Genomic DNA, 24,167 nt, shown 5'->3' with positions numbered 1-24,167 from the left:
GTTCAGGTGACAGTGACTTACCTTTGCTTTTTACCTACACAGTTACATAATATTTTATATAACAGACTTTATAGTATTCAATTCCATCTGCTAAAAGTATTCTATCCTATTGTGCTCAGATTTGAAAGTGGAAAGATGAATTTTGTTTTAATAACAGAAACGTGATGCTGAAATAGCCAAAACTATGATGGAAGAACACGAGAGATTAATAAAGGAAGAGAATGCTGCAGAGGAAAAACGAAACAAAGTAAAAGCACAGTACAATCATGACTTAGAGAAACAACTTGAAGAACAAGGAAAGAAGAAGCAGGAAGCTTATGAGCAACTGCTGAAAGAGAAACTCATGATTGATGAAATTGTTAGGAAAATCTATGAAGAAGATCAATTGTAAGTTTATCCCAACTTTCTTACATGCCTAAACATTTACCTTAGATTTATCTCAGGCTTGTCATGAAGAGTAAATCACCTAAACAGTGCCTAATACATGGTAAGTCCCAGTAAATGTTATCACATAAACTGAGACCAACTCTTCTCTTTTTTTTGCATAAATTTCTTTCTCTTTCTTTTTCTCTCTCTCTCTCTCTCTTTCTTTTCTTTCTTCATTTGTTGCTGCGTGCCGGCTTCCTCTAGTTGCGGAGAGCTGGAGCTACTCTTTGTTGTGGTGTGTGGGATTCTCATTGCAGTGGCTTTTCTTGTTGCGGAGCACAGGCTCTAGGTGTGCGGGCTTTAGTAGTTGTGGCTCGCGGGCTCTGGAGCGCAGGCTTAGTAGTTGTGGCTCTGGGTCTAGTTGCTCCGCGACATGTGCGATCTTCCCGGTCCAGGGCTCAAACACGTGTCCCCCACATTGGCAGGCAGACTCTCAACCACTGTGCCACCAGGGAATCCCCCAAGTCATACTTACCTTTGTTAGCATGATAATTAATTGTCTGATAGTTAAGAAATACTTATTAAGTGACAATGGCTAAACTTTGTTTTTCTTAAGTAAGCCCATATCAAGAGAACTTGTTTTCTGTTCAGTTTCCCTGGTAGACAGCTAAAGTGTAGAGTGCTGTGAAACATATATAAACAGGTGGTGGCCTTTCTGAAGTGAGATGCATAAAACATCATAATAGGTTAGAGAAGAGGCATAGTAGTAGTTTACTCAGAGAAAATTGATACCTGTTATTATATTTAGTGGCACATAGTAAACACTCAAAATGTTTGTTGCATGAAAGAATGAAAAAATTGTAAATAGGGAAGCCATTTTTCTCCACATCATTATCAACTGAAGGAAATGATACTTATATTTTTTGATATTTTATTATTATTTCTGTTACTATACAACTGCATTCACTATTGCTTTTTAGGGAAAGACAACAAAAGTTAGAAAAAATGAATACAAATCGAAGGTATATAGAAGAGTTTAAGAAAGAGCAGGCTCTCTGGAGAAAAAAGAAACATGAGGAAATGGAAGAAGAAAACAGAAAAATCATAGAGTTTGCCAAGATGCAGCAACAAAGAGAAGAAGATTGGATGGCAGAAGTTCAAGAAAGTGAAGAAAAAAGGCTACAGCTTCAGAATATGGTATTAAAATAATCATCTCTTTAACACTTGAGAAATTCTGAAATATTGGTCATAGAATTTGATTCCTTTACATGTTTGTATGTTTTTTTAAAATTTAATAGCTGACGCAGAGATTGGAAGAAGTGCTGCGGCAACGTGAAGATTTAGAACAATTGCGACAGGAATTATACCAGGAAGAACAAGCAGAAATACATAAGAAGAAACTAAAAGTAAGTTTTGGAAATTGAAGGAATGATTAACATAGAGAAGAGTATCATTTTGAGTTGAAGCAGTAGAAAGATAATAGATTTAAACCTAACCATATTGATACATTATATGTAAATGGTATAAACACTACAGTTAAAAGAGATTTTCAGGCTGGGTAAAAAAGCTAGACCCAGGCAGCAGTTCACAAAATGCATCAAAAGCATGATGCAACTATATTATCTACAAAGGAACATAATTTAAATATGAAGACACATATGGTTTAAAAGCAAAAGGATGGAGAAAGATATACCACACCAACACCAACCAAGAACATGTTAGAGTAGAAATCATGATGAATAGGCTAAATTCACGTAGAGGATGTAATAGCCCTAAAGGTGTGTGAACCTAAGTAAAACTTCAAAATACATGCAGAAAAACTGGAAAAACTGAAAGGAGGAATAAATGCATAATTATATCTGAATGTTTCAATACTCCTTCTCATTACTATATAAAATAAGTAGTCAGAAAACCATGGAATATAGTGTTGAATAATATCAACAAATCAAGAAGATTTGTCAGTTTTCTAATTGGGTGTTTTTTGTTCATTTATTGTAGAATTTTAAGAGTTCTTTATGTATTCTAGGTACTAGTCCTTTGTCAGGTGTGTGGTTTACAAATATTTTCAGTCAGTCTATAGCTTGTCTTTTCATCCTCTTAACAAAGTTGTTTTCCAAGTAAATGTTTTCAATTTCTGTGAAGTCCAATTTATCAATTTCTGTTTTTATGGATCATACTTTGGTATCAATTCTAGGAAGTCTAGGAAGTCTTTGCCTACATCCTGAAGAATTTCTCCTTTTTTTCCCTAAAAGGTTTCATTTTCAGTTAATTTTTGTTTATAAGATATGAGACTTAGGTCAGGTTTTATTTTTGCTTCTCTGTGTCCAGGTTTTCTCTCTTACATTGAGTTGCTTTTGCACCTTTGTTTAAAACACAGTTGAGCATATTTGTGTGTATATTCCTGGGATCTCTATTTTGTCTGTTGATCTATGTGTCTATCCCTTCAGCAGTACCACACAGTTTTGATTTACTGTAGCTATATAGTTGAAGTCTTCAAAATTGTTTTAGCTATTCTAATTCCTTTGCCTTTCCATATAAAGTTTAGAATAATCTTGTCTGTATCTACAAATAGTCATTGGGGAATTTGATAGGAATTATATTAAGTCTGAATATCAATTTGGGGAAAATTGACATATTCATTATATTGAGTCTTCCAGTCCATGAACACAGAATGACTCTCCATTTACAGTTGCCCCTTGAACAACACAGGTTTGAATTGTGTAAGTCCACTTATATTCAGATATTTTTCAGTAGTAGATACTACTATTTACACAGTCCATGGTTGGTTGATTCCACAGATATAGAGCAACTGTGGATACGTAGAGCTGACTAAATTTTGTGGATTAACCCCCGTGTTGTTCAAGAGTCAAGTCTATTTCGATCATCTTTGAATTTTTTCATCAATGTTTTATAGTTTTCAGCTTACAAATCCTGTACATGTTTTGTTAGATTTACATCTAAGATTTCAGTTTTTTAAGTGATTGTAAATAGAATTTAAGTTTTAATTTCATTGTCCACATACTCATTGCTAGTGAATTGACTTTTTTAATGTTTATCTTGCGTCTCATGACCTTGCTGAATTCACTTAGTAGCTGTAGGAGTTGGTTTGTTTGTTTTTTCCATACATAGTGATGTCCTCTGCAAACAGGGGCAGTTTTATTTCTTGCTTTCTTATCTATATACCTTTTATTTACTTTTTTTGCCTTATTGTACTGGCTAAAACTCAGCACTGGCTAGCACTATGTTGAATAAAAGTGATGAGAGTAGACATCACCTTTCTTTGTTATCTATCAGGGAAAAAGCATTCTGTTAATTGTAGTCGTTTTTTGTAGATACTCTTTATAAAGTTGAGGACTTTTTCTCCTATCACTGTTTTTCTGAAGATTTTTGTCATGAAGGGTGTTGAATTTTGTCAAATGCTTTTTCTATATCTATTGATATGACCATGTACTTTTTCTTCTTTAGCCTGGTTGATTGCATTGATTGATTTTGGGGGTTATTTAACAACCTTGCATCACTGGAATAAATCTCACTTGGTCATGGTGTATACTTATAATATATGACTGGATTTTAGTTTTCTAATAATGTGTTAAGGATTTTTGCATCCATATTCATGAGGAATATTGGGTTTTAGTTTTCATTTTTTATACTGGTGTCAGGGTAATACTGTCTTCATAAAATGAATGGAGAAGTATTTCCTTCTATTTTCTAGAAGAGATTGTTTAGAATTGGTGTTAATTCTTTAAACATTTGGTAGAATTTTCCAGTGAAACTATCTAGGCTAGGAGTTTTATTTTTTGAGAGTTTTAAAATATTAATTCAATATTTTATTGTATATTTATTTTAAAGTTTTTATTTTATATTGGAGTATAGTTGATTTATAATATTGTGTTACTTTCAGGTGTACAGCAAAGTGATTCAGTTATACATATACATATATCCATTCTTTTCCTGATTCTTTTACCATATAGGTTATTTTAGAATATTGAGGAGAGTTCCCTGTGCTATACAGTAGGTCCTTGTTGATTATCTATTTTATATATAGTGGTGTGTGTATGTTAATCCCAAATGCCTAATTTATCCCTCCCCCACACCTTTCCCCTTTGGTAACCATAGATTTGTTTTTGAAGGCTGTGAGTCTCTGTTTTGTAAATAAGTTCATTTGTATTGTTTTTTAGATTCCACATATAAGTGATATCATATGATATTTATCTTTCTGTCTGACTTACTTCATTTATTATGATAATATCTAGGTCCATCCATGTTGCTGGAAATGGCATTATTTCATTCTTTTTTATGACTGAGTAATATTCCATTGTATATATGTACCACATCTTCTTTATCCATTCCTCTGTTGATGGACATTTACGTTGCTTCCATGTTTTGGCTACTGTAAGTAGTGCTGCAGTGAACATTGGGCTGCATGTATCTTTTTGAATTATGATTTTCTCTGGATATATGCCCAGGAGTGGGATTGCTGAGTCAAATGGTAATTCTATTTTTAGTTTTTTAGAGAACCTCCATACCATTCTCCATAGTGGTTGTACCAATTTACATTCCCACCAACAGTGTAGGAGGGTTCCCTTTTCTCCACACCCACTCTGGCATTTATTGTTGTAGACTTTTTGATGATGGCCCTTCTGACTGATGTGGTGTGATACCTCATTGTAGTTTTAGTGATGTTGAGCATATTTTTGTGTGCTCTTTGGCCATCTGTATGTCTTCTTTGGAGAAATGTCTCTTTAGATCTTCTGCCCATTTTTTGATTCGGTTGTTTGTTTTCTTGATATTGAACTGTATGAGCTGTTTGTATACTTTAGAGAGTAAGCCCTTGTCAGTTGCATTATTTCCAAATATATTCTCCCATTCTGTGGGTTTTCTTTTCGTTTTGTTTGTGGATTCCTTTGCTGTTCAAAAACTTTTAAGTTTCATTAGGTCTCCTTTGTTTATTTTTATTTACATTACTCTTAGAGGTGGATGAAAAAAGATATTGCTACGATTTATGTCAGAGTGTTCTGCCTGTGTTTTCCTTTTAAGAGTTTTATAGTATCTGGTCTTACATTTAGGTCTTCAATCCATTTTGAGTTTATTTTTGTGTATGGTATTAGAGAATGTTCTAATTTCATTCTTTTACTTGTAGCTGTCCAGTTTTCCCACCACCACTTATTGAAGAGACTGTCTTTTCTCCATTGTATATTCTTGCCTCCTTTGTCATAGATTAATTGACCATAGGTGCATGGGTTTATTTCTGGGCTTTCTGTCCTATGCCATTGATCTATATTTCTGTTTTTGTGCAAGTACCATACTAGTTTTTTGTTGTATTTTTTTTATTTTTGGCTGCATTAGGTCTTCATTGCTGCACGTGAGCTTTCTCTAGTTGCGGCGAGCAGGGGTTACTCTTCGTTGTGGTGTGTGGGCTTCTCACTGCGGTGGCTTCTCTAGTTGCAGAGCATAGGCTCTAGGCACGTGGGCTTCAGTAGTTGTGGCACGTGGGCTCATTAGTTGTGGCGCACGGGTTAGTTGCTCATGGCATGTGGGATCTTCCCAGACCAGGGCTCGAATCTGTGTCTCCTGCATCAGCAGGCAGATTCTTAACCACTGCGCCACCAGGGAAGCCCTACCATACTGTTTTCATGACTGAGGCTTTATAGTATAATCTGAAGTCAGGGAGCATGATTCCTCCAGCTCTGTTTTTCTTTCTCAGGATTGCTTTGGCTATTTGGGGTCTTTTGTGTTTCCATACAAATTGTGAAATTTTTTGTTCTATGAAAAATGCCATTGGTAATTTGACAGGAATTGCATTGAATCTGTAGGTTGCCTTTGGTAGTATAATCATTTTAACAATATCGTTTCTTCCAATCCAAGCGCTTGGTATATCTGTCCATCTGTTTGTGTTACCTTTGATTTCTTTCATCAGTACCTTATACTCTTCAGAGTAAGGGTCTTTTGCCTCCTTAGGTGGGTTTATTCCTAGGTATTTTATTCTTTTTGATGCAATGGTAATTGGAATAGTTTTCTTAATTTCTCTATCTGATCTTTCATTGTTACTGTATAGAAATGCAAGAGATTTCTGTGCATTAATTTTGTATCCTGCAACTTTACCGAATTCATTGTTGAGCTCTAGTTTTCTGGTAGCATCTTTAGGATTTTCTATGTATGGTATCATGTCATCTGCAAACAGTGACAGTTTTACTTCATCTTTTCCAATTTGGATTCCTTCTGTTTCTTTTTCTTCTCTGATTGCATGTTAGGACTTCCAAAAATATGTTGAATTATAGTGACGAGAGTGCACATCCTTGTCTTGTTCCTGATCTTAGAGAAAATGCTTTCAGCTTTTCACCATTGAGAAGGATGTTTGCTGTGGGTTTGTCATATATGGCCTTTATTATGTGGAGGTATGTTCCCTCTGTTCCCACTTTCTGAAGAGTTTTTGTCCTGAAAGGGTGTTGAATATTTTCAGAAGCTTTTTCTGCAACTATTGAGATGGTCATATGGTTTTTATTCTTCAGTTTGTTAATGTGGTGTATCACACTGATTGATTTGCAGATATTGAAAAATCCTTGTATTTCTGGGATAAATCCCACTGGATCATGGTGTATGATTCTTTTAATGTATTGCTGGATTTAGCTTGATAGTATTGTGTTGAGGATGTTTGCATCTGTGTTCATCAGAGATATTGGACTGTAATTTTCTTTTTTGTGGTATCTTTGGCTGGTTTTGGTATCAGGGTGATGGTGGCCTCATAGAATGAGTTTGGGAGTGTTTCCTTCCTCTGCAATTTTTGGAAGAGTTTCAGAAGGATACGTGTTATCTCTTCTCTAAATGTTTGCTGGAATTCACCTGTGTTTGCTAGAGTTTTGGTCCTGGACTTTTGTTTGTTGGAAGATTTTTAATCACAGTTTCAATTTCAGTACTTGTGATAGGTCTGTTCGTATTGGGTTGGCCAAAAGGTTCGTTTGGGTTTTTCCGTGAAATGTTACAGGAAAACCTGAATGAACTTTTGGGCCAACCCGATATTTTCTATTTCTTCCTGGTTCAGTCTTGGAAAGTTGTACCTTTCTAAGAATTTGTCAGTTTTTTCTAGGTTGTCCATTTTATTGGTGTATAGTTGCTTGTAGTAGTCTCTTATGATCCTTTGTATTTCTGTGGTGTCCATTGTAACTTTTCCGTTTTCATTTCTAATTTTATTGATTTGAGCCCTCTCCCTTTTTTTCTTGACGAGTCTGGCTAAAGGTTTATCAATTTTGTTTATCTTTTCAAAGAACCAGCTTTTAGTTTCATTGATCTTTTCTATTGTTTTCTTCATCCCTGTTGCATTTATTTCTGTTCTGATGTTTATGATTTCTTTCCTTCTACTAACTTTGGGTGTTGTCTGTTCTTCTTTCTCTAGTTGCTTTAGGTGTAATGGTAGGTGGTTTATTTGAGATTTTTCTTGTTTCCTGAGGTAAGATTGTGTTGCTGTAAACTTCCCTTTTAGAACTGCTTTTGCTGCATCCCATAGGTTTTGGATCATCGTGTTTTCATTGTCATTTGTCTCTAGGTATTTTTTGATCTCCTCTTTGATTTCTTCAGTGATCCATCAGTTGTTCAGTAATACATAGTTTAGCCTCCATATGTTTGTGTTTTTTACAGTTTTTTCCTTGTAGTTGATTTCTTTTTTTTTATTTATAAATTTTTAAATTTATTTTTGGCTGCATTGGGTCTTTGTTGCTAAGCACGGGCTTTCTGTAGTTGTGGCAAACGGGTTACTATTTGATGTGGTACACAGGCTTCTCATTGCAGTGGCTTCTCTTTGTTGTGGAGCATGGGCTTTAGGCATGCGGGCTTCAGTAGTTTTGGCACGTGGGCTCAGTATTTGTGGCACATGGGCTTAATTGCTCCACGGCATGTGGGATCTTCCCAGACCAGGTCTCTAACCCGTGTCCCCTGCATTGTCAGGTGGATTCTTAACCACTGCGCCACCAGGGAATTCCTGTAGTTGATTTCTAATCTGATAGCATTGTGGTCAGAAAAGATGCTTGATATGATTTCAATTTACTAAATTGACTGAGGCTTCTTTTGTGGCTTAGCTTGTGATCTATCTTGGAGAATGTTCCATGTACACTTGTCCCTCCTCCCAATGCCATACCCTCAGGCTGGGGAGCCTGACGTGGGGCTCAGAACTCTCACTCCTGTGGGAGAACCTCTGCAATATAATTATTTTCCAGCTTGCATGTCACCCAACTGGCAGGTATGGTATTTCATTATATAGTGAAAACACTCTTCGTACCAAATAGTTGTGGCTTCTTCTTTGTCTTTGGATGTAGAACATCTTATATGGTAGGTTCCAGTCTTTTTTGTCGATGGTTGTTCAGCAGTTAGCTGTAATTTTGGTATTTTCGTGAGAGGAGGTGAGCTCAGTTCCTACTACCCCACCATCTTTTTTCATCCCCTCAATATTCTTATTAGTTACTGAATAGAGTTATTCAAATTATCTTATTTCATATTCAGTGAGTTTTGGTGACTTGTGTTTTTCAAAGAAGTGATCAATTTTGTCTAAATTGTCAAATTTAGGTGTGTAGAATAATTTGTACTACTATCCTTTTAATGTCTGCAGAGTCTCTAGTGTTTCATCTCTGGTATTGATAGTTTGTTTCTTCATTTATTTGGTCACTCTTACATTAGGATTTAATTTTATCTGAGGTTTCTTTAAATTTCAGCTCTCTTGAGGTATAATTGCCACATAAAATTGTAAGATATTTAAAGTGTACACTGTGGTGACTTGATAAACATTTACATTGTAAAAAGATTCCCCCATCTAGTTAATTACACGTCTATCACTTAACATATTTGGTTGTTTTTTTTTTTTTTACATCTTTATTGGAGTATAATTGCTTTGCAATGGTGCATTAGTTTCTCCTTTATAACAAAGTGAATCAGTTATACTCATACATATGTTCCCATATCTCTTCCCTCTTGCATCTCCCTCCCACCCACCCTCCCTATCCCACACCTCTAGATGGTCACAAAGCACCGAGCTGATCTACCTGTGCTATGCGGCTGCTTCCCAATAGCTATCTATTTTACGTTTGGTAGTGTATATATGTCCATGCCTCTCTCTCGCTTTGTCACAGCTTACCCTTCCCCCTCCCCATATCCTCAAGTCCATTCTCTAGTAGGTCTGTGTCTTTATTCCCATCTTGCCCCTAGGTTCTTCATGACATTTTTTTCCCTTAAATTCCATATATATGTGTTAGCATACAGTATTGGTCTTTCGCTTTCTGACTTACTTCACTCTGTATGACAGACTCTAGGTCCATCCACCTCACTACAAATAACTCAATTTCGTTTCTTTTTATGGCTGAGTAATATTCCATTGTATATATGTGCCACATCTTCTTTATCCATTCATCCGATGATGGACACTTAGGTTGTTTCCATCTTCTGGCTATTGTAAATAGAGCTGCAATGAACATTTTGGTACATGACTCTTTTTGAATTCTGGTTTTCTCAGGGTATATGCCCAGTAGTGGGATTGCTCGGTAGTATGGTAGTTCTATTTGTAGTTTGTTAAGGAACCTCCATACTGTTCTCCATAGTGGCTGTACCAATTCACATTCCCACCAGCAGTGCAAGAGTGTTTTCTTTTCTCCACACCCTCTCCAGCATTTATTATTTCTAGATTTTTGGATGATGGGCATTCTGACTGGTGTGAGATGATATCTCATTGTAGTTTTGATTTACATTTCTCTAATGATTAATGATGTTGAGCATTCTTTCATGTGTTTGTTAGCAGTCTGTATATCTTCTTTGGAGAAATGTCTATTTAGGTCTTCTGCCCATTTCTGGATTGGGTTGTTTGTTTTTTTGCTATTGAGCTGCATGAGCTGCTTATAAATTTTGGAGATTAATCCCTTGTCAGTTGCTTCATTTGCAAATATTTTCTCCCATTCTGAGGGTTGTCTTTTGGTCTTGTTTATGGTTTCCTTTGCTGTGCAAAAGCTTTGAACTTTCATTAGGTCCCATTTGTTTATTTTTGTTTTTATTTCCATTTCTCTAGGAGGTGGGTCAAAAAGGATCCTGCTGTGATTTATGTCATAGAGTGTTCTGCCTATGTTTTCCTCTAAGAGTTTGATAGTTTCTGGCCTTACATTTAGGTCTTTAATCCATTTTGAGCTTAATTTTGTGTATGGTGTTAGGGAATGATCTAATCTCATACTTTTACATGTCCCTATCCAGTTTCCCCAGCACCACTTATTGAAGAGGCTGTCCTTTCTCCACTGTACATTACTGCCTCCTTTCTCAAAGATAAGGTGACCATATGTGCGTGGGTTTGTCTCTGGGCTTTCTATCCTGTTCCATTGATCTATCTTTCTGTTTTTGTGCCAGTACCATACTGTCTTGATTACTGTAGCTTTGTAGTATAGTCTGAAGTCAGGGAGCCTGATTACTCCAGCTCCGTTTTTCGTTTTCAAAATTGCTTTGGCTATTCGTGGTCTTTTGTATTTCTATACAAATTGTGAAATTTTTTGTTCTAGTTCTGTGAAAAATGCCAGTGGTAGTTTGATAGGGATTGCATTGAGTCTGTAGATTGCTTTGGGTAGTAGAGTCATTTTAACAATGCTGATTCTTCCAATCCATCTATTTGTATCATCCTTAATCTCCATCCTAAATAGATGGAGAGATGATTCTCTCCATCTATTTGAATCATCCTTAATTTCTTTCATCAGTGGCTTATAATTTTCTGAATACAGGTCTTTTTTGTCTCCTTAGGTAGGTTTATTCCTAGATATTTTATTCTTTTTGTTGCAATGGTAAATGGGAGTGTTTTCTTGATTTCACTTTCAGATTTTTCATCATTAGTGTATAGGAATGCCAGAGGTTTCTGTGCATTAACTTTGTATCCTGCTACTTTACCAAATTCATTGATAAGCTCTAGTGGTTTTCTGGTAGCATCTTTAGGATTTTCTATGTATAGTATCATGTCATCTGCAAACAGTGACAGCTTTACTTCTTCTTTTTTGATTTGGATTTCATTTATTTCCTTTTCTTCTCTGATTGCTGTGGCTAAAACTTCCAAAACTATGTTGAATAAGAGTGGTGAGAGTGTGCAACCTTGTCTTTTTCCTGATCTTAGTGGAAATGCTTTCAGTTTTTCACCATTGAGGATGAGGCTGGCTATGGGTTTGTCATATATGGCCTTTATTATGTTGAGGAAAGTTCCCAGTATCTCTAATTTCTGCAGGGTTTTTATCATAAATTGGTGTCGAATTTTGTCAAAAGCTTTCTCTGTATCTATTGAGATGATCATATGGTTTTTCTCCTTCAATTTGTTAATATGATTGATTTACGTATATTGAAGAATCCTTGCATTCCTGGAATAAACCCCACTTGATCATGGTGTATGATCCTTTTAATGTGCTGTTGGATTCTGTTTGCTAGTATTTAGTTGAGGATTTTTGCATCTATGTTCATCAGTGATAATGGCCTGTAGTTTTCATTCTTTGTGACATCGTTGTCTGGTTTTGGTATCAAGGTGATGGTGGCCTCCTAGAATGAGTTTGGGAGTGTTCTTCCCTCTGCTATATTTTGGAAGAGTTTGAGAAGGATAGGTGTTAGCTCTTCTCTAAATGTTTGATAGAATTCGCCTGTGAAGCCACCTGGTCCTGGGCTTTTGTGTGTTGGAAGATTTTTAATCACAGTTTCAATTTCAGTGCTTGTGATTGGTCTGTCCGTATTTTCTATTTCTTCCTGATTCACTCTTGGCAGTTGTGCATTTATAAGAATTTGTCCATTTCTTCCAGGTTGTCCATTTTATTGGCATAGAGTTGCTTGTAGTAATCTCTCATGATCTTTTGTATTTCTGCAGTGTCAGCTGTTACTTCTCCTTTTTCATTTCTAATTCTGTTGATTTGAGTCTTCTCCCTTTTATTCTTGATGAGTCTGGCTAATGGTTTATCAATTTTGTTTATCTTCTCAAAAGAACCAGCTTTTAGTTTTATTGATCTTTGTAATCGTTTCCTTCTTTTCTTTCTAATCTGATTTTTATGATTTCCTTCCTTCTGCTAACTTTGGGGTTTTTTTGTTCTTCTTATTGCTTTAGATGCAAGGATAGGTTGTTTATTCAAGATGTTTCCTGTTTCTTAAGGTAGGATTGTACTGCTATAAACTTCCCTCTTAGAACTGCTTTTGCTGCATCCCATAGGTTTTGGGTCGTCGTGTCTCCATTGTCATTTGTTTCTAGGTATTTTTTGATTTCCTCTTTGATTTCTTCACTGATAACTTCGTTTTTAAGTAGTGTATTGTTTAGCCTCCATGTGTTTGTATGTTTTACAGATCTTTTCCTGTAATTGATATCTAGTCTCATAGCATTGTGGTTGGAAAAGATACATGATACAATTTCAATTTTCTTCAATTTAAGGCTTGATTTGTGACCCAAGATATGATTTATCCTGGAGAATGTTCCATGAGCACTTGAGAAAAATGTGTATTCTGTTGTTTTTGGATGGAATGTCCTATAAATATCAATTAAGTCCATCTTGTTTAATGTATCATTTAAAGCTTGTGTTTCCTTATTTATTTTCATTTTGGATGATCTGTCCATTGGTGAAAATGGAGTGTTAAGGTCCCCTACTATGAATGCGTTTCTGTCGATTTCCCCTTTTATGGCTGTTAGTATTTGCCTTATGTATTGAGGTGCTCCTACTTTGGGTGCATAAATATTTACAATTGTTATATCTTCTTCTTGGATCGATCCCTTGATCATTATGTAGTGTCCTTCTTTGTCTCTTCTAATAGTCTTTATTTTAAAGTCTATTTTGTCTGATATGAGAATTGCTACTCCAGCTTTCTTTTGGTTTCCATTTGCATAGAATATCTTTTTCCATCCCCTTACTTTCAGTCTGTATGTGTCTCTAGGTCTGAAGTGGGTCTCTTGTAGACAGCATATATATGGGTCTTGTTTTTGTATCCATTCAGCCAATCTGTGTCTTTTGGTGGGAGCATTTAGTCCATTTACATTTAAGGTAATTATTGATATGTATGTTCCTATTCCCATTTTCTTAATTGTTTTGGGTTCGTCATTGTAAGTCTTTTCCTTCTGTTGTGTTTCTTGCCTAGAGAAGTTCCTTTAGCATTTGTTGTAAAGCTGGTTTGGTGGTGCTGTACTCTTTCATCTTTTGCTTGTCTGTAAAGGTTTTAATTTCTCCATCAAATCTGAATGAGATCCTTGCTGGGTAGAGTAATCTTGGTTGCAGGTTTTTCTCCTTCATCACTTTAAATATGTCCTTCCAGTCCCTTGTGGCTTGCAGAGTTTCTGCTGAAAGATCAGCTGTTAACCTTATGCGGATTCCCTTGTGTGTTATTTGTTGTTTTTCCTTGCTGCTTTTAATATGTTTTCTTTGTATTTAATTTTTGACAGTTTGATTAATATGTTTCTTGGCGTATTTCTCTTTGATTTATCCTGTATGGGACTCTTTGTGCTTCCTGGACTTGATTAACTATTTCCTTTCCCATATTAGGGAAGTTTTCAACTATAATGTCTTCAAATATTTTCTCAGTCCCTTTCTTTTTCTCTTCTTCTTCTGGAACCCCTATAATTCAAATGTTGATGCGTTTAATGTTGTCCCAGAAGTCTCTGAGACTGTCCTCTGTTCTTTTCATTCTTTTTTCTTTATTCTGCTCTGCAGTAGTTATATCCACTATTTTATCTTCCATGTCACTTATCCATTCTTCTGCCTCAGTTATTCTGCTATTTATCCAATCTAGAGTATGTTTAATTTCATTTATTGTGTTGTTCATCGTTGCTTGTTTCATCTTTAGTTCTTCTAGGTCCTTGTTAAATGTTGCTTTTATTGTGTCTATTCTATTTCCAGATTTGGGATCACCTTTACTATCATTATTCTGAATTCTTTTTCAGGTAGACTGCCTATTTCCTCTTCATTTGTTAGATCTGGTGGGTTTTTATCTTGCTCCTTCATCTTCTGTGTGTTTTTCTGTCTTCTCATTTTGCTTATCTTACTGTGTTTGGGGTCTCCTTTTTGCAGGCTGCAGGTTCGTAGTTCCCGTTGTTTTTGGTGTCTGTCCCCAGTGGGTAAAGTTGGTTCAGTGGGTTGTGTAGGCTTCCTGGTGGAGGGGTCTAGTGCCTGTGTTCTGGTGGATGAAGCTGGATCTTGTCTTTCTGGTGGGCAGGTCCACATCTGGTGGTGTGTTTCGGGGTGTCTGTGGACTTATTATGATTTTAGGCAGCCTCTCTGCTAATGGGTGTGGTTGTGTTCCTGTCTTGCTAGTTGTTTGGCATAGGGTGTCCAGCACTGTAGCTTGCTGGTCATTGAGTGAAGCTGGGTGCTGGTGTTGAGATGGAGATCTCTGGGTGATTTTCGCTGTTTGATATTATGTGGAGCTGGGAGGTCTCTTGAGGACCAGTGTCCTGAAGTTGGCTCTCCCACCTCAGAGTCACAGCACTGACTCCTGGCTGCAGCACCAGGAGTCTTTCATCCACATGGCTCAGAATAAAAGGGAGAAAAAGTAGAAAGAAAGAGTTAGTAGTAGAAGAAGAAAGAAAGAAAGAAAGAAAGAAAGAGGAAGGAGGGAGGGAGGGAGGAAGGAAGGATGGAAGGAAGGAAGGAAAGAAAGAAAGAAAGAAAGAGAAAGGAGGGAGGGAGGAAGGAAGGAAGGATGGATGGAAGGAAGGAAGGAAAGAAAGAAAGAAGATAAGTAAAATAAAATAAAGTAAGATAAAATAAAGTTATTAAAATAAAAAATAATTATTTAGAAAAAAAATAAAAACAAAACAAAAAATGGATGGATAGGACCCTAGGACAAATGGTGGAAGCAAAGCTATACAGGCAAAATCTCACACAGAAGCATACACATGCACACTCACAAAAAGAGGAAAAGGGGAAAAAAATCATAAATCTTGCTCTCAAAGTCCACCTCCTCAATTTGGGATGATTTGTTGTCTAAAGGAGGGAAGGAAGGAAAGAAAGAAAGAAAGAAACAAAGTAAAATAAAATAAAGATAAAATAAAGTTATTAAAATAAAAAATAATTATTAAGAAAAAAACTTTTTTTAAAAACAGATGGACAGAACCATAGGACAAGTGGTGGAAGCAAAGCTATACAGACAAAATCTCACACAGAAGCATACACATACACAGTCACAAAAAGAGGAAAAAATCATAAATCTTGCTCTCAGAGTCCACCTCCTCAATTTGGGATGTTTCGTTGTCTATTCATGTATTCCACAGATGCAGGGTACATCAAGTTGATTGTGGAGGTTTAATCTGCTGCTTCTGAGGCTGCTGGGAGAGATTTCTCTTTCTCTTGTTTGTTCTCACAGCTCCCAGGGCTCAGCTTTGGATTTGGCCCCACCTCTGTGTGTAGGTCACCGGAGGGCGTCTGTTCTTTGCTCAGACAGGATGGGGTTAAAGGAGCAGCTGCTTCGGAGACTCTGGTTCACTGAGGCCGGTGGTAGGGAGGGGTACGGAGTGCGGGGCAATCCTGCGGCGGCAGAGGCCAGCGTGATGTTGCACCAGCCTGAGGCATGTTATGCGTTCTCCCGGGGAAGTTGTCCCTGGATCCCAGGACCCTGGCAGTGGCGTGCTGCACAGGCTCCCGGATTGGGGGTGTGGATAGTGACCTGTGCTCACACACAGGCTTCTTGGTGGTGGCAGCAGCAGCCTTAGTGTCTCATGCCCGTCTCTGGGGTCCATGCTTTTAGCCGCGGCTCGTGCCCGTCTCTGGAGCTCCTTTAAGCAGTGCTCTTAATCCCCTCTCCTCGAGCATCAGGAAACAAAGAGGGAGAAAAAGTCTCTTGCCTCTTCGGCAGGTCCTGACTTTTCCCTGGACTCCCTCCCAGCTAGCCGTGGTGCACTAACCCCCTGCAGGCTGTGTTCACGCGGCCACCACCAGTCCTCTCCCTGCACTCTGACTGAAGCCCGAGCCTCAGCTCCCAGCCCCACCTGCCCCGGCGGGTGAGCAGAGAAGCCTCTGGGGCTGGTGAGTGCTGGTTGGCACCGATCCTCTGCGCGGGAATCTCCCCGCTTTGCCCTCTGCACCCCTGTTGCTGTGGTATCCTCCATGGCTCTGAAGCTTCCCCCTCCGCCACCCGCAGTCTCTGCCCACGAAGGGGCTTCGTAGTGTGTGGAAACCTTTCCTCCTTCACAGCTCCCTCCCACTGGTGCAGGTCCTGTTCCTATCCTTTTGTCTCTGTTTATTCTTTTTTCTTTTGCCCTACCCAGGTACGTGGGCACTTTCTTGCCTTTTGGGAGGTCTGAGGTCTTCTGCCAGCATTCAGTAGGTGTTCTGTAGGAGTTGTTCCACGTGTAGCTGTATTTCTGGTGTATCTGTGGGGAGGAAGGTGATCTCCGCGTCTTACTCTTCTGCCATCTTCCCCTCCTCCAGATTTGTTTTTTTATGTGTGAGAATATTTTAAGTTCTACTCTCTTTGGAAATTTCATTTATACAATAAAGTGTTATCAACTATAGTCACCATGTTTTATATTAGATCCTCAGACCTTATTTGTTTTAGAGCCAGAAACTTGTACCATTTTACCAATGTCTTTCTATTTCCCCCACTTGCCAGCCTCTGGCAACCAGTTTTCAACTTTGTGTTTCAATGAGTTTGACATTTTTTTCTTTTTCGATTCCACACATAAGTGTTACCATGCAATATTTGTCTTTCTTTGTCCAGCTCATTTTACTTAGCATAAAGCCCTCAGGGGCCATCCATGTTGTCAAAAATAGCAGGATTTCATTCTTTTTTATGGCTGAATAATATTCCAGTTTATATAGATGTACCACATTTTTTAATCCATTCATATGTTTATGGACAATTAGGTTGTTTCCATATTTTTGTTATTGTGAGTAATACTGCAATGAACATGGGAGTGCATATACCTTGTTAAGATCCTGTTTTCATTTCCTTTGGATATATACCTGGCAGTGGGATTGCTGGATCACACCTAAGAAGTGTAGCCCCGCTTGCCGCAACTAGAGAAAGCCCACGTGCAACAATGAAGACCAAAAGCAGCCAAAAAATAGATAAATAAGTTTTTTTTAATTAATAATTTCTTAATATTGTTAGGAAAATGAAAATGCAAGCCACAGTTTGGTAGAAAATATTCCCTATATGTGTATCTTACAAATAACCTTTATCCAGAATATATAAAGAACACTCATAGCTTGATAAAAGAATATAAAAAACCCAGTTTAAAAAAAATTAATTAATTTATTTTTGGCTGCATTGGGTCTTTGTTGCTGTGCGCGGGCTTTCTTTTTAGTTGCGGCGAGCAGGGGCCACTCTTTGCTGCAGTGTGCGGGCCTCTCACTACGGTGGCTTCTCTTGTTGCGGAGCACAGGCTCCAGGTGCGTGGGCTTCAGTAGTTGTGGCTCACGGGCTCCAGAGCACAGGCTCAGCAGTTGTGGCGCACGGGCTCAGTTGCTCCACGGCATGTGGGATCTTCCTGGACCAGGGCTCAAAGCCATGTCCCCTGCATCGGCAGGCGAATTCCCAACCACTGCGCCACCAGGGAAGCCCCCCAGTTTTTTTGTTTTTTGTTTTTTGTTTTTTTGCGGTACGTGGGCCTCTCACTGTTGTGGCCTCTCCCGTTGCGGAGCACAGGCTCCGGACGCACAGGCTCAGCGGCCATGGCTCACAGGCCTAGCCGCTCCGCAGCATGTGGGATCTTCCCGGACTGGGGCACGAACCCGTGTCCCCTGCATCGGCAGGCAGACTCTCAACCACTGCGCCACCAGGGAAGCCCCCCCCCCATTTTTTTTAAATGAGCCAAAAGTTTGAACACTTTGTTTGTTTGTTTTTTCTGGCCACACTGCACAGCTTGCAGGATCTTAGTTCCTTGACCAGGGATTAAACCCATGCCCTCAGCAGTGACAGTGGGGAGTCCTAACCACTGGACCACCAGGGAATTCCCAAAAGTTTTAAGTTTGTAAGACAAGATATATGAATAGCCAAGTACACAATAAATTATAGCTATTAGTACTATTATTTGTAATACTATTAGCTATATAAAAATGGAACATTATTTTAGATACTGTTTCATTAACGAGGAGGAAATAGATACCATGTAAAATATCAAAACTTATTTCATGTAAATCCTTAATTAACTGCATGTAAGAATATAAAATGTGTCCAGTTTTTTTAAGAAAACATCTTAATGTAATCCACTTATAGATACCTAATGTCAAATAACACCAAAAAGCATTAAGAATAAAATGATGGAGGAAGGCATAACAGGCATATATGACCAAATGGGAAGCAGGTAGGCAGGGTTATCACTAGGTAAGTGGAATATCAAATGAATCCCAGATACCACAGATAAAAGGTATAATCACCAAGGGAGGTAAAACAGAATGAACATTTAATCTTCCATGTAACGTTGTATTGAAGTACATAACTTTAAAAGCTGTTAGATCGCCAAAGAAAATTTACTGGAATAATACAAGGGGAAAGCGTGTTTAAACATCACTAGAAATTAATAACAAATATTTTAAACTACTAACTGAAAATCTAAAAACTTTCTTTTCAATTATTATTGGTTGAAGAGGATATTTGCAGAAAATTCAGAGGATAAATTTATGACCTATCAAAATCTATCAGGCAATTAATTATTAAATGAGAAATATTAGAAAAAACTGTGTAGGCAACCAACTCAATAACTGAGAAAAAAATATAAGTTCAAGTATGAGGCAAGAATATGGAAGGAAATAATAAAGATACAAGTAGAAATAAACCAAAAATCAGGAGAACACATTAGCATTTATTAATCCAGTTGCTTAATATTGGGGGGGAAAAGATTTTACTCTGGAAAAATGTAATAAAAAAGAAAAAAGGTGAAAACAAAATTTGAAGGAATAAAGGGTCTATAAAGAGAGTAAACTAGAAAAATAGTGAAAAGTTATTCAATTATCTACTAATAAAATGAAAATCTCAATGGCACAATTTTCTGCATTAAAAATACAGTGATTTCAAAAAATGTAGAAAAACTAGACAAAATAAGATTATTAAGGATATTTCCTCTATCACAAGACTTTTGTGCCCTGCCTCACATCTTCAGTCTCAACTCTGATTTCAGTGACAGCTGTGGGGAACAGTTGTGAGGGCTCAGACGGACTCTGTGCTGATGGCTTCCTAAAGTGTAGGGGTGTGGTGGGGGGGGCAGGGAGGTAACATCCTCTGGGGCATCCCTCAACCAACAGTGGACAGAAATTGAGGGATAAATTCTTCTCTGCCTGGCGGCCTTTGGGAAGGTCCTAAAAGGTGCTCCATGCATTCCTCACAAGGTCCTGGCAGGATTAAGCCTCAGTTGTCTGAGGCGGTAACCAGCTCAGTGATGTAACCTTGTGTTGGCTTTTCTTCCTTCCTTGTTTTACTCTGTCCCTCACCACTGAGATTCCCTCCCTGGTAAAATATCTATATATAAGTCCTTGTTTAAGGCTCTGCTTTCAGAGGAGGACCCAGACTAAGATATCTCTAAAAAGTTTCCAGCCTCAGAGTAGTTTTACAGCAAATTACTTCAAACCTTCAGTGAACTATTCCTCAAACCACATAATGGGTTTTAGAACACAGAAAAGGATGGAAAATTATACAGTTCATATTATGTAACTACATAATCCTGATCCAGAAACATCAGAGTACATGAACACTTTTCTGGTTGAAAAACATAATAAACGGTGTGTTGTTTTGCCAAACTCTTCCCTGTTCTTTAGCCAGCTGTCTTCACCATTGGATTAAACTAAAATTTGTATGGGAGATGGTTGCCAGGCAATGTCAACAGTTCATTTAGTTCAATATGTACTGAATTTCTCTGTGCAAAGTATTATGATAAGCTGTGGAGGAATTCAAAGCTAACTGACACAGCGTCTTTGCCTTCAGTGAGCCTTTGACTTCTATGAAATATATGGTAAATAAACACAAACTATATATTATAAAATCACTACGTGCCCAGCATCCCAAAGGAATATAAGATATGCCATCTATGAATTTATTTTTAGTGAGAAGATGAGGCATGTATATATGGAATAAAATTAAATGATGGAACATTAAATGGTGTAAGAGCTCACAAAGAGAGAGAAGTTTGAGTTAGAGTGATTAGAGAAGACTATGGAGGAGGTAGGATTTGAAAAGAGGATTAGATAGGGATAAATGAAGAAAAAGAGGCTGAATGATCAATATAATGAACAAAGTTGCTGTAACTGATACTGCAGATTGGCTCACTTAAAACCCACTCCTACTCCTACCACATCCTACCCTGTTTTAAATTAATTTTTCTTTATTATAAAGACTATAAAGTTAAAACTATATTTCTCTTCTTTTAGCTAGAATTCTTCATATGAACTATGTTATCTCCAACAGTCATCACCCCCACTTCAAGGTGTGAAGATGGAAGTGAGCAAAATGAGATATCAGTCAGAGTTACCATAGGCAGAGTTACCATAATAGGACTTGAGCAGTGTGAGGACAGCTTGGTTCCCTGGCCTTCCAGGAAGTTCTGTATGCCACCTGATGGCCTAGAGTAAATCCCTTGTAGTTTGTGTTATCTGTAGGTAAGAACCTTGGCCATCTGGGTGTTGTTAAGGCAATATTTTGAATGCTTTGAAGATTCTGGCCTACCTGGAGCTTGTATTAGAATTGAGCAAATTTGGTTAGATTAGCAAATGATTTAAAATTTACATCGGTCCTAATTGAATAGATAGATGATAAAGCAAAAATGGGTGATGACTGTAAAATTCTTTGTATTTTTTGAAATCTTTCATAATAAAATGTTGGGGAAATTAAACCTTGTAGGAAAGGACTTTAACTGCTTCAAGTAAATTTGAATTTCCCTGAAATACTTCTGATTGTCATTGCTAGATTATTGTTCTGAAAAATATTTATCAATGATTTGAACACAAGTTTCTAGAATGATTCATAGTTGGTACAAATTATACAGATGACAGATTTAATAAACTGAGATATACAAAATTTTTTTATATCAGCTCTTTTCAAAGTTAATGCATTAATTCTGACTACAGAAACAAGGTGGTAAATATATATTAATTAAAATTTAAAATAAGTAATAGGAGGCAATCCAAGGATAACATGTACTTTGTGTATCTATTAGTTTTTAAAGGATGGGGCAAAGTGTTACCTTGAAAAGCCTTAATTTTTCAGTTTTATTTCATATTGTGACACTAAGCTTAATCAAACTCTGTTCTACCCTATCTTTATAAATCTGCTGTAAAGAAATAGTTACTGAATTAACTTTTATATGTATTGTGATTTAGGAAGAAGCAGAAGAGAAATCGAGAAAGCAAAAGGAGTTGAAGCAAAATTTTATGGAACAAATGGCCTTGAAGGAACTAGTACTTCAGGCTGCAAAAGAGGAAGAGGAGATCTTTAGAAAAGCTATGCTGGAGAAGTTTGCTGAGGATGATCGAATAGAATTAGTGAATGCTCAGAAGCAAAGAATGAAGCAACTAGAACACAAGAGGGCTGTGGAAAAACTTATTGAAGAGCGTCACAACCAGTTCCTTGCAGACAAAGTAAGAAAAAGTATTTTGGGTTTTTTTTTTGGTAATTATCATTGAATAGCAACCAGCTAATTTATTTATCCACTAAACATTTAACTGAGAACCGTTTATGTGCCAGATGTTAGATATCCACTTACTAATCACATGATATATAAATTTTCTGACCACTTGTTAATCAGTGAATCTAGAAAATATTTGTTGATGCTTTCTATGTGTTAGACATTGTTTGGTGTTGAGAACACAAAGATAAATATGACTAAGTCCATATCATCTATGAGTTTTTGGTGTTGGTTAAGAAAAATACATTAGGGCTTCCCTGGTGGCACAGTGGTTGGGAGTCCGCCTGCCGATGCAGGGGACACGGGTTCATGCCCCGTCCGGGAGGATCCCACATGCCGCGGAGCAGCTGGGCCCGTGAGCCACGGCCGCTGAGCCTGCGCATCCGGAGCCTGTGCTCCACAACGGGAGAGGCCACAACAGTGAGAGAGGCCTGTGTACCGCAAAAAAAAAAAAAAAAAAAAAAAAAAAAAATTAAAAGAAAAATACATTAAAAACAGTGATTATAAAGATATATCAAGTGCGTGTGATGATAATTATAGACATGGACATCTTTTTTTTTTTTTTTTTTTGACATGGACATCTTGGTGTGGCAGAGAGGAGACAGATCATGAATGCCCTGGTTCCTGTTTTAATGGTGGACTTTATCTAGGGAGACCCACTGAAGAATTAAGAAAGCTACATGATAAGATCTGCACTTGGAAAGATGACTCAGGTAGCAGTGTTGAGGACAGATGTGAGGGGAGTAAGACCAGACACAGGAAGATCATTAAGGAAGTTATTATAGTTATCCCAGTGATAGGTGATGAAAACCCATGTGAACAGAGAAGGGATCCATCTGTGAGATGTTAGGAAGGTAGAGTTGATGGGACTTGGTGACCAATTAGTTCTGGAGAGTTGAGAGAAGAATTAGGCTACTACTAATAAATAATGCTATTATGTACTTCCATCTTCAGTGAGTGGTGATGTGCTACAGAAAGAGTATGTACAAAGAAAAGCAGATTTTGAGGGAGTATATAATTCCATTTTGTCCACATTGATTTTGAGGCCCAGGGGAAGATTTCTTAATTGAAAATGTGGATTTAAGAATTGGTGAGGAAACTAGCTTTGTGACTTTGGACACCTTGATTTGTCTATTTGTGTTTCATCCGTAAAACTGAAATAATACTTTAAGAACCAAATAAGAAAATGTGTAAGTGTTTTGAAAAGATAAAGAGCTCTAAATATGAAAAGTACAGATTAGGTATATGGCAAATATTTTTAAGTAGTAATAGAAGTGGTAGTAATAATAACTAACATTTACTGAGCATTTTCATATGTCATTCACTATTCTATACTCATTACAAGCAAAGTAATAACTTTTAACTTTCAACCCTGTGAATTAGGTACTATTACTACCCCCATTTTAAAGATGTGGAAACTGAGGCATAGAGATTATATGTATTGCCCAAGGTTTCACAGCAAGTAAGTGGCAGAGCTGGGATTATTAAATAAATATCATAATGCTGATCTTTCCTGCATGGGTAGACAAAAAGAAATCTCAAGATATTCTTATAATCAACAGATACTTACCTGCTAGGCATTCTGCTGAGTGTTGGTGAGGGAACCAAAACAAATAAAAGCTCATTCTGGTAGCTTCTAATCTGCAAAAGAAAATGTCTAGATACCCAAAAGACTCGACTATATATAGCACTATATTAAGAATATATTTCTTAAATGAACAATGTAAACATTTGTAGAATGTGGTAGTGTGGGATTTACTAGTGTTCAATACCTTTATGACAGAACTATGTGGATTTATCTGGAAATACATACAAATGAATAAAAGAAGACAGAGGAAGGCTATTCCAAGTTGGCAGCATATGGAATTATCAAATGGAGAAACCTGAATAATAGGCAGAGGAGTTTTGACATGATACAGTAGAAACTGGTTATCATAATATGGTCTTTAACAAGAGGAGAAAGTAGTAATTTAAGTGAAGAGATGAGGACCTGGAATAGGTTAACAGAGCAGTGGAAGGAGAGAGAAAGGGGAGAGTTTAAATATTTTTAAGGGAAGAATAGATGAGACCTGCATGATTTTTTTGGACCATATAAGGTAGAGTGGAGGAAGGAGTCAAAATAACTCTCAAAGTTTCAAACATGAGAAACTCAAGGAATACAAGTGCTGTTATGTTTTGAATTGGAGCAAAAAGATATAATGACTTCATTTTTAGTCATACTGAGTTTGAAATA

General features: G+C 37.3%; 1 protein-coding gene across 2 annotated transcripts in view; it reads left to right on the top strand.

The window, feature by feature from the left end:
* MNS1 (meiosis specific nuclear structural 1) overlaps positions 1–24,167 on the top strand; it is a 102,707-nt gene that overhangs the window by 64,156 nt on the left and 14,384 nt on the right. For both annotated transcript variants that reach the window (XM_081227392.1, XM_081227391.1), the window contains 4 exons: positions 158–387; positions 1,347–1,563; positions 1,665–1,772; positions 21,630–21,887. In XM_081227392.1, the coding sequence (XP_081083518.1) occupies positions 158–387; positions 1,347–1,563; positions 1,665–1,772; positions 21,630–21,887 (813 nt within the window). The remainder of the gene's footprint in view (positions 1–157; positions 388–1,346; positions 1,564–1,664; positions 1,773–21,629; positions 21,888–24,167) is intronic.

The sequence above is a fragment of the Mesoplodon bidens genome (assembly GCF_964165515.1).
Source record: "Mesoplodon bidens genome assembly, chromosome: 3".
NCBI lineage: Eukaryota > Metazoa > Chordata > Mammalia > Artiodactyla > Ziphiidae > Mesoplodon > Mesoplodon bidens.
This window is presented reverse-complemented; position numbering and strand designations above follow the sequence as displayed.